Source organism: Pseudophryne corroboree, chromosome 4 (genome assembly GCF_028390025.1).
Source record: "Pseudophryne corroboree isolate aPseCor3 chromosome 4, aPseCor3.hap2, whole genome shotgun sequence".
Classification (NCBI taxonomy): domain Eukaryota; kingdom Metazoa; phylum Chordata; class Amphibia; order Anura; family Myobatrachidae; genus Pseudophryne; species Pseudophryne corroboree.
Window position 1 is genome coordinate 754985667 of NC_086447.1, and position 17814 is coordinate 755003480.

Genomic DNA, 17814 nt, shown 5'->3' on the forward strand with positions numbered 1-17814 from the left:
TTCAGTGGACACTGACAGCTTGTCTCTACTATGCCCAGAACCAGAGATATCAGCCTTCAAGCAGCTGGTCCCTGCTACAGCTCCACACGCATAATATGCAGTTTTATATTTTCGTTGGTGGATTGCTCTGGCTCCTGAACTCTGATCCCCAAGTCCCCAGTACCTCCTGAAAGGTGGGACTATCTGAAATCTATTTCCAGGAACTGGAGATATCTGCAGTAAAGCAAGCTGCCCTGACCCCCGGAAAATTATGAATATTAAGCCCACTTCACTATCCTCCCCACCCCTGTGTATTAAACACCCCCTACCGCCCTGGAAGTCATGTACCAGTGCCCCTTCATTCTACAGTTTAGTGTTCTTCTTCCCTCCCCATCTGTGCAGTAAAGTAGTAATTAGCAGAAATTACTGCTCCAGGTCCTACATGCTGAGCGAAAGATAGAGCCCCCCTACCCCCCGCGGGACATCAAAGCTACTGCTGATAGCACCTCCCACCCCTATCGCTGATGGGTGGGTAGGGGCCCCAGTGCATTGCTGTGCCCAGGGGCCTACACTGCTGTTAAGACGGCTCTGTATGTAGAAGCTTTATGGTTTGTTTGGGGAGATGTATCAAACCTTTGAGAGAGATAAAATGGAAGGGTTGCCCATAGCAACCAATCAATTTCTATCATTTCATAGACTGTGTTAAGTAAATGACAGCTACAAGCTGATTCACAAGCAACTTCTTCAGTTTATTTCTATTGAAGTTTTGATACATCTCAAGAGTTCTAAAACAAACATTTGTCGTTTTTAAAAAACAATGGGAGAGCTTCCTATGAAACAAGTAGCAGGAAGGACAGGACTGCATACTATTTGTGAGAATGTATAAATCCTCTATTGTTAATTTAAACAATCTAAATCACAATTATATTATTGCATCTACATTATTTATATACAGTATATAAAAAAGTATGTCTATTCCCCTGTGCAGTATCCTAGCAGTAATGTTATAGTGCCATTTATTATTGAGTATGAGCTAATGCCAAAATGAGCGATGTGTATAGCTGTCTCTCAAATATTCATCTTTATCCTTCGGTAAATGTTCTTTTCCATATTAAGTATTGTTGAAATACAGAGAAATACATTAACAAGTCCAGTGTAAAGGACAGTGTTACATAGAACCTATTCTATTTCCATCCTAACCTCTGAGGATTTACACAAGGAACTTGACACTTCCTGTGCAGCAGGTGCATGTAAGTGTAATCACTATGCATAGGCAATATTTGCTAAATTTGTAATGCCTAGAATTCAATGTGAAGTCACCATACATGATGCATAGATGTTCAGTGTATAATAATTATTCTTTGTAATTCTTCATGTGTATTACCCAAAACATGTTTTTGTCTACAGCACATGGGCTGTAAGTTTCCAAAAGTAATGTCCATAGTAAAGACCACTCTCTCTGCGCATGTTATATCTGCCCCCCCCCCTGCAGTGCACATGGTTTTGCCCAACTGCTAACAAATTTGCTGCTGAGATCAACTCTGAATTAGGCCCGTGTTAGGAAGATGATGAAAGAAATCAATGTGACTCTATGTACAGAATCCATACGCCTCATCAAGATAAGTAGTCAGTGCACTTTATTTAGTGCAAGCTTCATGCTAATGCACTGGGATGCACACAGGAAAGTGTACTGTAGAAAAATATGCTTACAGTACAACTAGTGTATGCAGAGTTCCTGCACATGGGAAAGTCTACTGTACATAGTGTATTGTTAAAAAAAAGAAAAAGAAATCAACAGTACAACTACTCTATACAGAGTTCCTGTGCTCCAGAAAGAGTACTTTACATGGTTTATGTACCACTAAAACAAAAGACACTAAAATATGTTTACTGATCATAGATTTCCTGTGTATTTTCATATAACCATCCTTTTTTGTTTTTCCAGTAATCATTTAGTAATTATTTGCCTATATGTTTGGAAATGATGGCGTATTATAGTACTGCAGAATATGTTGGATCTGTATAAATATAATTTTTCTGACCATAGAATAACTGCACAAAAATTGTTACTGCATTGGACCCTAGACATTTTGATAGTTAAGGGAAGGGAACCAGTATGGCCATTAACACTTCGCTAAAGAAATACAGTATACTGCTTACTGCATGTCAAGTTTTAATTTTCAGGACCACGGTTAGCAACTGAAGAGCAAGATAGGATTGTTCAGACTACAAATGCAGCATCATCTGGAGAAACTAAATTCACAGAGATGTAGTCTTGGTAGGGAAAATATGAGTCAACACTTATTCGCCATGTCCCAGCGGGGTAACTCACAAGCAGAGCTACAGAGCTATGAGAATACACCAGTATTAACACTGCGGTGGTAAAACTTAATGCTAAAAAAGCTTATCTTATCTGCATAGCATTTTTCAAACTGTTCGTCTAGATTTATTTTTATTCTTATCGCATATCTAATTACGTACTAAACAGCTCGTTTCCCTGGTTGCCATTTCATATTAGATATTAAAGTTATCTACCAGATGCAGCCTGCTCAGCCTTGGATGCCTTTTTTAAAAATAATGTTTTTGTTTTTTTAATCTAGTGGAATAGGTTTTAGTGTTCTACAGTTGGATTAGTATACTGCTGTTTCTAAGGTTAGTATACTGCTGTTTCTAAGGTCAGATTTTTTTCTAGATGTAAAACAAGGATATTAAAAATTTCTTAAAATAGGAAATGTACAGGAAACGTCTGTTTTTATGGGGGTTTTTAAAATTATTTTTAACAGTTAATTTTGTAAAAATCAGTTTCAAATGATAGCTATTCACCATTCTCTTACTAATGGACTGTATGTGCTTTGTTGAATAAATGCCATCTTCTTCATTCCCAACTTTGCACAACCACCAGCAACTCAGGGAGCATAGGAGCATTTTGTAATTGTATGTTTCTTGAAAGGTCAGTGATATCGCTTAAGAGTTGGGAGTTAATAAAGGAATTAAAAAACAGTACATCTACAGCTGGTTTTTGTAGTACGATTCAGGAAGTTATTGTCAGTTTCACTTAATCTAGTCACACACTAGGGATTAGGATCATAGTTATGTCTGTGTAACAGGGTGGATGTACAGTATTTTAAGATATGCAATAACGTTAAATTAGCACATCTTCTGTGTGTGAATTGCTGATAGATTATCATGCTACTGGTAGCCACACATGATGTGATATCACAGGCAAAATCAGACAATTGGATCATTATTCCCCCTTCTGTAGCCCTAAAATGACTGTGGTCCCTGATAATGACCCTATGAAAATCAATAGGATCATTTTTAAACATATTGGTAAATGTAAGCCGAAGAAGTTGAAAGATGGTCTTTATTGGCACGCGTGTGTGGTTATTATCTGACAACTATGACTGCTGCCTGAAGTAATCTGGCTGCTCAGTTCAAGCACTGAACCACGGGATCACTGAAAAATCGAAACAGCTCTAGTGTGCAGTGCCATTCGCGGTATGACTTGTCATCTTGCTTGGATACCTGTGTATAAATATATATGTGTATATATATATATATATATATTTATATACTAACAGAAAATTCAGCACTCACCATAGCAAGCTCATTTATCCTCACAACATAAATAAATGAATGATGGGAGGTTTAGTTAGTGAATTGGGCCAATGCACGGAAGCCTGCAAACCGATCACCAAGGTACCCCACCTTCATGCAGGTCCTACACTATCACAGAGTCTCAAAAATTAAAACCTGGCAACTGTATCACACATAATATAACTGCAAATATGCCTACCTGCCACATAACTTATTGCTTTTAAAGGTACACTAGTCACTGACACTGGCTGATAAATTACTAAGGAACAGCTGACACAGGTTTAGAGCAATTGAGTTTACATAGGGGTGCATGAAAAAGCTTGTGACCACAGTTAATAAGGGTTAACCAAAGATTAAACCCCAATCATTTATTTACTGATGTTGTGAGGATAAGTGAGCTTGCTATGGTGAGTGCTGAATTTTCTGTTTGTATATATTTAAGTAGGTGGCCATAGGCTTCATGCAACCCACCCTATGAGTGGCGAGTGCAGACATTGCACCCCGCTTCTGCGGTGGCGAGTGCTGTGGTTTTATAGGCTTTATATTTGTTTGTGTATATATATATATATAAATATATATATATATATATATATATATACATATACATATGATATAGGGTATATATGGAAAAAAATAAGCCCCATCCGCCAACCAACACCCAACTTTCTTTGAGGCAATGCTCACTTTCAGCTTAACACTTGTTTATTTGTGGATTTATGAATCAGGACTAACGACAGATATAAAATATTCTTCTAATAGTTCAACTTTGATGTTTCCATTTGAGTGCATGCCGTTGAATAAGCTATTTTCCTCTGTTATCTCACATTTTCCTAAAGAGAGGCAGAAAGGTGCTGGTTGCTTTGTCCATGAATGAGACTACTGGCTACAAGAGACATTCGCTGGGTGCATAAAAATGATCATCCGGTTCCTTATGATAACATATGTATCTCAGAAATCTTCTCTAGCACTTTTACATGTACCGTAAGTTTGTGAATGCTGTTAGTACAGTAGCTCTATTATGCAGGGGTAATTTAATAAGCACAGAAGTGGTGTTTCTAAGCTGTCCACTTTTAGCATTGCAACTATAATGCTATAATTAGAAATAAATAATAAAAATAATATATATATATATATATATATATATGATCCTGATGACAATAAGAAAATATTGAAACGTTGATGATACAAACCTGACCACGGTTTCAAGTATTCATTATTTGGTATGAGTGCCGCACATTTGCAATTTATACCCCATCACTGTGAGGGCACCGCCGCAGCTATAGCCTGAAGCATGGAGTGCCGGACCTGCGATTCCTATATATATATATATATATATCCAGAAAAAAGAGGCGGCACTCACAGCGTTTTTTAAAGTGCAAAAAAATCTTTAGTCAAGAACACTTGCACTTTAAAAAACGCTGGGAGTGCCGCCTCTTTTTTCTGGATATATTGGGATTCATTTTCTCATGGAGGGCACCCCAGCAAGTTATCTATAGGTGACGCTGTCCCTTTGAGTGCCGGGTTGTATCGTTATATATATATATATAATTTTGCATAAAAGTTCCTAAAGTGCTCCTGTATAAATATACAGTATGCAATATTAAAAGTGAATTTGTTAAATAGAATAAAAATGTGTTCTAGAACGTTGCCGGCTTGTGTCAGAATCAGATGATGCTATTCAGCCACATCTAATTAGCTGCTGTGATATGCACTCGTTATACCCATCTCTGTCAAACATAGAAACAATTATCCCTCTTTTATTGTCTCACTCAGGAAGGACCGAGCTCTCTCTCAGTTTATGCCCTGCGGTTGGGACCGGGAGAAGAAATAGTCACATCATTGTTCAAATTTGTGCAGGAGAAGAATCTCAGAGCGCCATTTGTTATGACTTGTGTGGGCAGCGTCACCAAAGCAACACTTAGACTGGCTAATTCAGACGCGGTGAATACCAATGAGGTACCTGACAGGTCTGCTGATGTACTGGCTCCGTTTAAGTCATGCACAGATAGAGCAAGATGGCCGTGGAGTGTTTCAAGAGAAGTGTACTGTTCCTAATTATGTAATTATAAGGCTTAGGTGCCAAACTACAAGCTGTTACTAAAATCTGTTCGTCCTGTCTTTCTCAAGAAAAGCAGAGAATGAAATGCCTGTCCCCTGAACATATCCTGTCATCTTTAATTTGATATAATCTTTAATTAAACACATTGGCAATGCTAAAATGGTAAAATATGTGGGATGTTTCTTATGTCACAAAGGAAATACCTCTCATAGCATAGTCGCAATTACCCGGCATACATTTGCCTGCTGAATAGAATTATAATGGCCCTGCATGGAATATATTAGGACCGCATTCATGTCCCACTGTTTATACTCATGTTTCTCTAGAAGAAAGTCATTTTATGAAGTAAATGTGATACAAAGAAAAAGTATTGATGGACAAACCATAGTTTTAAATTATGGATAATATGATATTTATATTTTCATTTAACAAACATAGGAGCCTATGTACTAAGCTTTGGAGAGAGAGATAAAGTGGAGAGAGATAAAGCACCAGCCGATCCGCTCCTAACTGCCATGTTACAGGCTGTGTTTGAAAAATGACAGGAGCTGACTGGTTGCAACTTTATCTCTGTCCACTTTATCTCTCTCCAAGGCTTAGTAAATAGGCCTCAAACATTCTATATATAGTGGGGCCGATGTAGAGCAGAGCACAAGTTGGCAGCAATTGCGTGCACAGAACTAAGAGGGAGATTGCCCATTACAACCAATTAGCTTCTAGTTATCATTTTAGAGAATGTACTTGATAAACGATAGCTACAATATGATTGGTTGCTATGGGCAACTTCTCCACTTCTCTTTAGAAGGTCTGATAGATATCCCCTTTAATGCAGATAGACTATATGCCGTTTGCCGAGTTGCAAAAATCTATGTGACTACACACCGCTATCCGTATGCCCTATCCCTGATGCATGGGATCTGTCTGAAAACATTTTCTGCAGCATGTAATCGCTAGCGATGTCCCACGTCAGCCCTGCTGCACGGCCGATGGTGGATGTCGCTAGTGACCCGCAGAAGCATGCATATAATGGGTACAGACTAGACAATGTACCTGATATAATATACAACAAACATCAAATAGTGCTTCAATAATATGTTTGTATAGCTACCAATGTCCCAAAGGTTTTTTTTCTCCAACCAAGATTCTTTTCAGGTTAAGGTTTGGTTGCAGGTTTTACCATGAAAAAAAATACAAAATGAATACAATAGTGTAATATTGCATAAACATATGGTATAAAGTGCTTCATAGGAGGAAATGATCGTGGCACATTCATAGGAGGACATGATCGTGGCACATTCATAGGAGGACATGATCGTGGCACATTCATAGGAGGACATGATCGTGGCACATTCATAGGAGGAAATGATCGTGGCACACAGATTCTGTCTCACCACAGATTCTTCCCCAACAGGTGCTTCCCGTAGCTTCACTGGAAAATCACCACCGTGTGGAATAATGAATGGCTGTTTACACGATGCTTACATGTAAGCCTGCTGTGTATATGCACATCAAGGTTTCTTTTTCCTCGTCACCAGACTCATAATCATATGGTAATTAATGAAGTATACTTCCATATGATAAAAACACTGGATTCATTTTTAAAAAAACAGCATTAAAATAGGGAACATAAACTTAGTACATCAGCAAATGTGGTCAGTTGACATATTCACCAATTCATTAGGAAACTGAAACCCCAGGTTGTCTTGTGCTCCAGGTGAGACCTTAAGTCAGATGCTGTGTAAAAAAGATTTATGCCCCTGGTCAGTCTCTCCAACCAGTTTCAATGCACCTGGCGTCTTTCTCAAGATCAAGATCCTTGAGAAAGACGCCAGGTGCGTTGAAACTAGTTGGAGAGAGTGACCGAGTGACCAGGGGCATAAATCTCACCTGCCTGGAAATGGAGCGCTGCCCAACCCCCCCACCCCGCAACCGCCTCTGCCTGATTGACAGGCAGAGGCGATCACATTTTTGAAGCCCCCCCGCAGAAAGTGCAGGCGCATGTGCAGTACGGACGCTGGACATGTGCCCGCGGGCTGACCGCAAAAATTCCGGTTGGATCGGATTTGCGATACAACCTGAATTAGCCCCATAATGCAGCTACATATCTCATTCCCACAAACTGGAAATAACCTAACGCACCCAGTCTATTTTGGCCTTAATCAATAAAGCTTGGTAATTGGCCTCAATGGAGAACATTACATCCCTTCTCCACCATAAGGTTGACAAGTTTCATGTGATCTGGAGCCTCTGGTATACTCATGTTGGCAGGCAGCCACCGGGGGATATATAAATTCACCTATAAAATTGTTTCATGGCTATGTGGCATTGATGTCCACGCACCTGATTTTTTTTTAACTTTCTTGTATTCACGATATTCTTTTTTCTCTGCACAAGTAAAAGTACTGGATATGTCTATTGTTTGTTCCATGCGTTAACAAATAAAGATATTTAAAAAAAAAATGAAAACTGGGCTCTGCACTTATCACAAATACAATTTTAAATGTTACTTCTCTTTTTCAGATAATATATTTAAAAGAGAGACTTGAAATAGTTTCCTTGGTTGGAACATTGAATGAACATGCCCACCTGCATATCGCACTGTCTGACAAGGATGGGAAGACCATCGGTGGTCATGCTATGGGAGACCTGGAGGTCTTCACTACTGCAGAAATAATGATTGGAGAACTCAGCGACCTTCAGTTCTCTCGGGAGATGGACGAACGCACAGGCTTCCCAGAGCTCGTCATTAGATCTCGCTCGGAAAAAACTGCCTAGCTTGTAAATGATGTGCCATTTTTCCGTTATAAGCAAGCGAATGAGATAAATTTGCTGCAGAGCATGTCTTTAGGCTGCTCATTGCATTGTTGTATTGATTGTAAGCATTTGATTCCGTGCAACATAATCAGTCATGTATAAAATACACACAGTAAAATCAGCTCAGTAAATTCTTTAAATGTCTAGACATTAATTTCTGCTGTTTATCAGCATGTGGTGCATTTAGCATTCAGGGATCTTTCTTCTCTTGCCAGCTTTGGCTGAACTGTTCTACAGGGATTTTACGAGACTGATTGGCCCAGAGCGGGTGTAGGACAGTGACAATTGCTCAGAGGGGTAATGAATGTACTGTTTGCTCATCTTTACACGGTTACTATAACACTAATTGGGAGGGACATCTGAAACAAGCACGGAGGAGAGTTATCAGGAATGCGTGACATGGGTATAAAGCAGGCGTTAGGATGGCTGTACTGCCTGCCCCTGCTGTATACTGTTTACACACACAAACTACTCACACTTATTTGGATTTAATTGCTAGACTAGCTATGTACAGACAAGTTCAATGCCTGATTATTTGCACATATAGAATTCTGCAATCCCTACAACAAACTGACAAACAAATGTCCTGAAATCTAAAGTATGGTGTTGTCATTATATTAGATTAATAATAACATATCATGTTAGGTAACAGAAGGAAAATATTACATACACTTCTTTAAATACATCAGCAACATAATAAAAAAAAAGTTGTATGTGATGTTTATTCAGCTGTTCTTTTGGTATACATTCTTATTTTATCTACAACAGGAGATTATGCTGATTTTTAACTGTATAATTAAAAAGACCTTTTGTTCTATTTATTGTTGTGGCGCCTTGATGTTAGTTTTTCAGTAGTATATTTTATCTGTAACTAGCTGCCAATAAATGATCAATCCAACTGACAATGGTGACAGTAAGCCTTTCAGTAATATAAAAGTAAATACTGCTTAATTATATAAAGTGTCATTAGAGCAAATATGATGTAACAATTAACAACATATCATTTTTATGAAAGACGCAACGTTTTAGCGTAAAACAAAAAATCTTCCAAATTATTTCAATACTCATAATGAAGAACTGTCACTTAGCTCCATTTAATAAGTCTTCATGTCTAGAGTTGCTCTAAAAACACTTTATTAAATCAGCCTCTTCTCTATGACTCTCCCATAGCTGTATGAAGTGTCCTACAGACAGTATTTACTTGCATTCCTCTTAAGGGTATTTTTTTTTTCTTTTACCGTAAATGAATATTTCACATTTAGAACATCATATGAGTGACTTGATTATTGATCTATCCCATCCTGTTCAACAAACATCTGATATTGGCATATAAAAAAATAGAATTTTTAAATATTTTTTTATAATTATAAGCGTGGTTGAACAGTCTGGCTTTTCAGCAACTGACTGTGCTTTATCCATCGGAATAAAAGTGACACCACATCATAAAGTGGCTTCTTTTTACTGTAGCGCAGAATTGTGGAGAGATACATTCCTCTCTGGCTGCTATGGAACAGAATGTCAAGAAACTCATTTTAGTGACAAATGATCATAGTTAATATATCTGAAAAAAAGAGGAGCAAGTTCACAGAGTTCATTCCTCTTTACACAGCAATGCAGTCTTATGTTAATCCCTAGAAGGTAAGAAATGTCGCACAAAAGCCAATTGGTTGGGAGGCTATAAAATGAGGCTGGTAAAGTCTCGGGAACAGTAACTCCCTGTGCTTGAATGAATTAAATGCTGTTCTTGTTTCCTCCTTGCGTCTCCTATTGAGGGATCTTGTATGTCTTTTACAGCACCATGACATAGTGATAGCAAATGAATGACAGTGCCAGCACTGGCAGCCTAATTCTGAGTTCTATTACAGGTTGAGTATCCCATATCCAAATATTCCGAAATACGGAATATTCCGAAATACGGACTTTTTTGAGAGAGACTGAGATAGTGAAACCTTTGTTTTTTGATGGCTCAATGTACACAAACTTTGTTTAATACACACAGTTATTAAAAATATTGTATTAAATGACCTTCAGGCTGTGTGTATGAGGTGTATATGAAACATAAATGAATTGAGTAAATGCACACACACTTTGTTCAATGCACAAAGTTACAAAAAATATTGGCTAAAATGACCTTCAGGCTGTGTGTATAAGGTGTATATGAAACATAAATGCATTATATGTCTAGATTTAGGTCCCATCACCCAGTGGCGTAACTACTGCCCCCGCAGCCCTCGCGGTGGCTTGGGGGCGAGGGGCTGCGGGGGCGCCACTGATTTACAGCAGACTGACATGCGGACGAGCGTCCGCATGTCAGTCTGCAGTCTCCTTCCCTCCGCCGCTTTTTGGAGGGACACAGAGGGCACAGCGCGCCTCCCTGTGTCCCTCCTGCTGCATCATCTCCGGCGGCCGCGGGTCTAATAGGGGAAAGTGCCATCCGTGAGCTCTAATTGGCTCACGAACCGGCACTTCCCCCTATTAGACCCGCGGCCGCCGAAGATGATGCAGCAGGAGGGACACAGGAGAGGTGAGCTGTGCCCTCCGTGTCCCTCCAAAAAGCGGGAGGGGGGGGGGATATCTGGCACTGGGGCATATATGGCACTGGGGGGAATATCTGGCACTGGGGCATATATGGCTCTGGGGGGGAATATCTGGCACTGGGGGCATATATGGCACTGGGGGGGTGGGGAATATCTGGTACTGGGGGGGGAATATCTGGCACTGGGGCATATATGGCACTGGGGTGGAATATCTGGCACTGGGGGCATATATGGCACTGGGGGGAATATCTGGCACTGGGGGCATATTTGGCACTGGGGGGGAATATATGGCACTGTGGGCATATGTGGCACTGGGGGGCATATGTGCACTGGGGGGGAATATCTGGCACTGGGGGCATATATGGCACTGGGGGGGGATATCTGGCACTGGGGGCATATATGGCACGGGGGGAATATCTGGCACTGGGGGCATATATGGCACTGGGGGGGAATATTTGGCACTGGGGGCATATATGGCACTGGGGGCATATATGGCACTGGGGGGGAATATATGGCACTGGGGGCATATCTGGCACTGGGGGCATATGTGGCACTGGGGGGGAATATCTGGCACTGGGGGCATATATGGCACTGGGGGCATATATGGCACTGGGGGGGAATATATGACACTGGGGGCATATCTGGCACTGGGGGCATATGTGGCACTGGGGGGGAATATCTGGCACTGGGGGCATATGTGGCACTGGGGGGGTATATGTGTACCTGGCACATGGGGGGGGGGCTATATTTGGCACTGGGGCATGTGAGTACCTGGCACCGTGGGGGAATATCTGGCACTGGGGACATATGTGGCACTGGGAGCACAGCCCTAGCAACAAGGACTACCTCCTAGCAACGAGCATGACACCCAGTGCATGAAACACCTGGCAACGAGCATGACACCCAGTGCATGAAACACCTGGCAACGAGCATGACACCCAGTGCATGAAACCCCTGGCAACGAGCATGACACCCTGAGCATGAAAACCCCTGGCACCGTGCATGGAACCAAGAGCATGAAACCCCTGGCAACGAGCATGACACCCAGTGCATGAAACCCCTGACAACGAGCAGGTAATTGAAAAGTTATTAGAAGCCTTACTGTAGGACTTAATGTGTAATGGGCATTACGGTGTGTGGCATAACGTATCACGGACATTGCAGTGTGTGTCATAATGTGTCACAGGCATTGCGGTGTATGGTATACTATATCGCGGGCATTGTGATATGTGGTATAATGTCTCAGGGTCATTGCAGTGTGTGGCATAATGTATCACGGACATTGCGGTGTGTGTCATAATGTGTCACAGACTTTGTATGTGCTATAATGTATCAGGGGCATTGCAGTGTGTAGCATAATGTATAACGGGCATTGCGATTCCTGTCATAATGTGTCACAGGCATTACGGTGTGTGGCATAATGTGTCACAGGCATTACGTTGTGTGGCATAATGTGTCGGGGGCATTACAGTGTGTGCATATTGTGTCATGTGCATTATTGTGTGCGGCATAATGTCTAAGGGCCATTGCAGTATGTGGCATAATGTATACTGGGCATTACTATAAGGAGGAAAAAATAAGAATTTACTTACCGATAATTCTATTTCTCGTAGTCCGTAGTGGATGCTGGGGACTCCGTAAGGACCATGGGTGAATAGCGGCTCCGCAGGAGACTGGGCACAAAAGTAAAGCTTTAGAACTACCTGGTGTGCACTGGCTCCTCCCCCTATGACCCTCCTCCAAGCCTCAGTTAGGATACTGTGCCCGGACGAGCGTACACAATAAGGAAGGATTTTGAATCCCGGGTAAGACTCATACCAGCCACACCAATCACACCGTACAACTCGTGATCTAAACCCAGTTAACAGCATGATAACAGAGGAGCCTCTAGAAAAGATGGCTCACTACAGCAATAACCCGATTTTTTTTTTTTTTGGTAACAATAACTATGTACCAGTATTGCAGACAATCCGCACTTGGGATGGGCGCCCAGCATTCACTACGGACTACGAGAAATAGAATTATCGGTAAGTAAATTCTTATTTTCTCTAACTTCCTAAGTGGATGCTGGGGACTCCGTAAGGACCATGGGGATTATACCAAAGCTCCCAAACGGGCGGGAGAGTGCGGATGACTCTGCAGCACCAAATGAGAGAACTCCAGGTCCTCCTCAGCCAGGGTATCAATTTTGTAGAATTTTACAAACGTATTTGCTCCTGACCAAGTAGCTGCTCGGCAAAGTTGTAAAGCCGAGACCCCTCGGGCAGCCGCCCAAGATGAGCCCATCTTCCTTGTGGAGTGGGCATTTACAGATTTTTGGCTGTGGCAGGCCTGCCACAGAATGTGTAAGCTGAATTGTACTACAAATCCAACGAGCAATAGTCTGCTTAGAAGCAGGAGCACCCAGCTTGTTGGGTGCATACAGGATAAACAGCGAGTCAGATTTTCTGACTCCAGCCGTCCTGGAAACATATATTTTCAGGGCCCTGACAACGTCTAGCAACTTGGAGTCCTCCAAGTCCCTAGTAGCCGCAGGCACCACAATAGGTTGGTTCAGGTGAAACGCTGAAACCACCTTAGGGAGAAACTGAGGACGAGTCCTCACTTCCGCCCTGTCCGAATGGAAAATCAGATAAGGGCTTTTACAGGATAAAGCCGCCAATTCTGACACGCGCCTGGCCCAGGCCAGGGCCAACAGCATGACCACTTTCCATGTGAGATATTTTAACTCCACAGATTTAAGTGGTTCAAACCAATGTGACTTTTTGGAACCCAAAAACTACATTGAGATCCCAAGGTGCCACTGGAGGCACAAAAGGAGGCTGTATATGCAGTACCCCTTTTACAACGTCTGAACTTCAGGGACTGAAGCTAGTTCTTTTTGGAAGAAAATTGACAGGGCCGAAATTTGAACCTTAATGGACCCCAATTTCAGGCCCATAGACACTCCTGTTTGCAGGAAATGTAGGAATCGACCCAATTGAATTTCCTCCGTCGGGCCTTACTGGCCTCGCACCACGCAACATATTTTCGCCAAATGCGGTGATAATGTTTTGCGGTTACATCCTTCCTGGCTTTGATCAGGATAGGGATGACTTCATCCGGAATGCCTTTTTTCCTTCAGGATCCGGCGTTCAACCGCCATGCCATCAAACGCAGTCGCGGTAAGTCTTGGAACAGACAGGGTCCTTGCTGGAGCAGGTCCCTTCTTAGAGGTAGAGGCCACGGATCCTCCGTGAGCATCTCTTGAAGTTCCGGTTACCAAGTCCTTCTTGGCCAATCCGGAGCCACGAATATAGTGCTTACTCCTCATCCATCTTATCAATCTCAGTACCTTGGGTATGAGAGGCAGATGAGGGAACACATACACTGACTGGTACACCCACGGTGTTACCAGAGCGTCTACAGCTATTGCCTGAGGGTCCCTTGACCTGGCGCAATACCTGTCGAGTTTTTCCCAACGGTTTATAATCATGTGGAAGACTTCTGGGTGAAGTCCCCACTCTCCCGGGTGGAAGTCGTGTCTGCTGAGGAAGTCTGCTTCCCAGTTGTCCACTCCCGGAATTGCTGACAGTGCTATCACATGATTTTCCGCCCAGCGAAGAATCCTTGCAGCTTCTGCCATTGCCCTCCTGCTTCTTGTGCCACCCTGTCTGTTTACGTGGGTGACTGCCGTGATGTTGTCCGACTGGATCAACACCGGCTGACCTTGAAGCAGAGGTCTTGCTAAGCTTAGAGCATTGTAAATGGCCCTTAGCTTCAGGATATTTATGTGAAGTGATGTCTCCAGGCTTGACCATAAGCCCTGGAAATTCCTTCCCTGTGTGACTGCTCCCCAGCCTCGCAGGCTGGCATCCGTGGTCACCAGGACCCAGTCCTGAATGCCGAATCTGCGGCCCTCTAGAAGATGAGCACTCTGCAACCACCACAGGAGGGACACCCTTGTTCTTGGTGACAGGGTTATCCGCTGATGCATCTGAAGATGCGACCCGGACCATTTGTCCAGCAGGTCCCACTGGAAAGTTCTTGCGTGGAATTTGCCGAATGGGATTGCTTCGTAGGAAGCCACCATTTTACCCAGAACCCTTGTGCATTGATGCACTGAGACTTGGCTCGGTTTTAGGAGGTTCCTGACTAGCTCGGATAACTCCCTGGCTTTCTCCTCCGGGAGAAACACCTTTTTCTGGACTGTGTCCAGGATCATCCCTAGGAACAGAAGACGAGTCGTCGGAACCAGCTGCGATTTTGGAATATTGAGAATCCAATCGTGCTGCCGTAACACTACCTGAGATAGTGCTACACCGACCTCCAACTGTTCCCTGGATCTTACCCTTATCAGGGAATCGTCCAAGTAAGGGATAACTAAAATTCCCTTCCTTCGAAGGAATATCATCATTTCGGCCATTACCTTGGTAAAGACCCGGGGTGCTGTGGACCATCCATACGGCAGCGTCTGAACTGATAGTGACAGTTCTGTACCATAAACCTGAGGTACCCTTGGTGAGAAGGGTAAATTTGGACATGAAGGTAAGCATCCTTGATGTCCCGAGACATCATGTAGTCCCCTTCTTCCAGGTTCGCAATCACTGCTCTGAGTGACTCAATCTTGAATTTGAACCTCTGTATGTAAGTGTTCAAAGATTTTAGATTTAGAATCGGTCTCACCGAGCCGTCCGGCTTCGGTACCACAACAGTGTGGAATAATACCCCGTTCCCTGTTGCAGGAGGGGTACCTTGATTATCACCTGCTGGGAATACAGCTTGTGAATGGCTTCCAAAACTGTCTCCCTGTCAGAAGGAGACATCGGTAAAGCCGACTTTAGGAAACGGCGAGGGGGAGACGTCTCGAATTCCAATTTGTACCCCTGAGATATCACCTGAAGGATCCAGGGGTCTACTTGCGAGTGAGCCCACTGCGCGCTGAAATTCATTGAGACGGGCCCCCCACCGTGCCTGATTCTGCTTGTAAAGCCCCAGCGTCATACTGAGGGCTTGGCAGAGGCGGGAGAGGGTTTCTGTTCCTGGGAACTGGCTGATTTCTGCAGCCTTTTTTCCTCTCCCTCTGTCACGGGGCAGAAATGAGGAACCTTTTGCCCGCTTGTCCACGAAAAGACTGTGCCTGATAATACGGCGTCTTCTCATGTTGAGAGGCGACCTGGGGTACAAACGTGGATTTCCCAGCTGTTGCCGTGGCCACCAGGTCTGAAAGACCGACCCCAAATAACTCCTCCCCTTAATAAGGCAATACTTCCAAATGCCGTTTGAAATCCGCATCACCTGACCACTGTCGTGTCCATAACCCTCTACTGGTAGAAATGGACAACGCACTTAGACTTGATGCCAGACGGCAAATATTCTGCTGTGCATCACGCATATATAGAAATGCATCTTTTAAATGCTCTATAGGCAAAAATATACTGTCCCTATCTAGGGTATCAATATTTTCAGTCAGGGAATCCGACCACGCCAACCCAGCACTGCACATACAGGCTGAGGCGATTGCTGGTCGCAGTATAACACCAGTATGTGTGTAAATACATTTTAGGATACCCTCCTGCTTTCTATCAGCAGGATCCTTAAGGGCGGCCATCTCAGGAGAGGGTAGAGCCCTTACAAGCGTGTGAGCGCTTTATCCACCCTAGGGGGTGTTTCCCAACGCACCCTAACCTCTGGCGGGAAAGGATATAATGCCAATAACATTTTAGAAATTATCAGTTGTTATCGGGGGAAACCCACGCATCATCACACACCTCATTTAATTTCTCAGATTCAGGAAAACTACAGGTAGTTTTTCCTCACCGAACATAATACCCCTTTTTGGTGGTACTCGTATTATCAGAAATGTGTAAAACATTTTTCATTGCCTCAATCATGTAACGTGTGGCCCTACTGGAAGTCACATTCGTCTCTTCACCGTCGACACTGGAGTCAGTATCCGTGTCGGCGTCTATATCTGCCATCTGAGGTAACGGGCGCTTTAGAGCCCTTGACGGCCTATGAGACGTCTGGACAGGCACAAGCTGAGTAGCCGGCTGTCTCATGTCAACCACTGTCTTTTATACAGAGCTGACACTGTCACGTAATTCCTTCCAACAGTTCATCCACTCAGGTGTCGACCCCCTAGGGGGTGACATCACTATTACAGGCAATCTGCTCCGTCTCCACATCATTTTTCTCCTCATACATGTCGACACAAACGTACCGACATACAGCACACACACAGGGAATGCTCTGATAGAGGACAGGACCCCACTAGACCTTTGGGGAGACAGAGGGAGAGTTTGCCAGCACACACCAGAGCGCTATATATATACAGGGATAACCTTATATAAGTGTTTTTCCCCTTATAGCTGCTGTTTTATTTAATACTGCGCGTAATTAGTGCCCCCCCTCTCTTTTTTAACCCTTTCTGTAGTGTAGTGACTGCAGGGGAGAGCCAGGGAGCTTCCCTCCAACGGAGCTGTGAGGGAAAATGGCGCCAGTGTGCTGAGGAGATAGGCTCCGCCCCCTTATCGGCGGGCTTATCTCCCGTTTTTCTATGTATTCTGGCAGGGGTTAAATGCATCCATATAGCCCAGGAGCTATATGTGATGCATTTTTTGCCATCCAAGGTGTTTTTATTGCGTCTCAGGGCGCCCCCCCCCCAGCGCCCTGCACCCTCAGTGACCGGAGTGTGAAGTGTGCTGAGAGCAATGGCGCACAGCTGCAGTGCTGTGCGCTACCTTGTTGAAGACAGGACGTCTTCTGCCGCCGATTTTCCGGACCTCTTCTGTCTTCTGGCTCTGTAAGGGGGCCGGCGGCGCGGCTCTGGGACCCATCCATGGCTGG

At 43.4% G+C, this 17814-nt stretch overlaps 1 protein-coding gene across 1 annotated transcript in view; it reads left to right on the forward strand.

The window, feature by feature from the left end:
- The window catches only part of LOC134911749 (bifunctional protein GlmU-like), a 64487-nt gene extending 55221 nt beyond the window's left edge, over positions 1–9266 (forward strand). The window contains exons 3-4 of the mRNA XM_063919800.1: positions 5350–5532; positions 8156–9266. Of these exons, the coding sequence (XP_063775870.1) occupies positions 5350–5532; positions 8156–8410 (438 nt within the window). The 3' untranslated portion in view covers positions 8411–9266. The remainder of the gene's footprint in view (positions 1–5349; positions 5533–8155) is intronic.
- The last annotated feature ends 8548 nt before the right edge of the window (positions 9267–17814 follow it).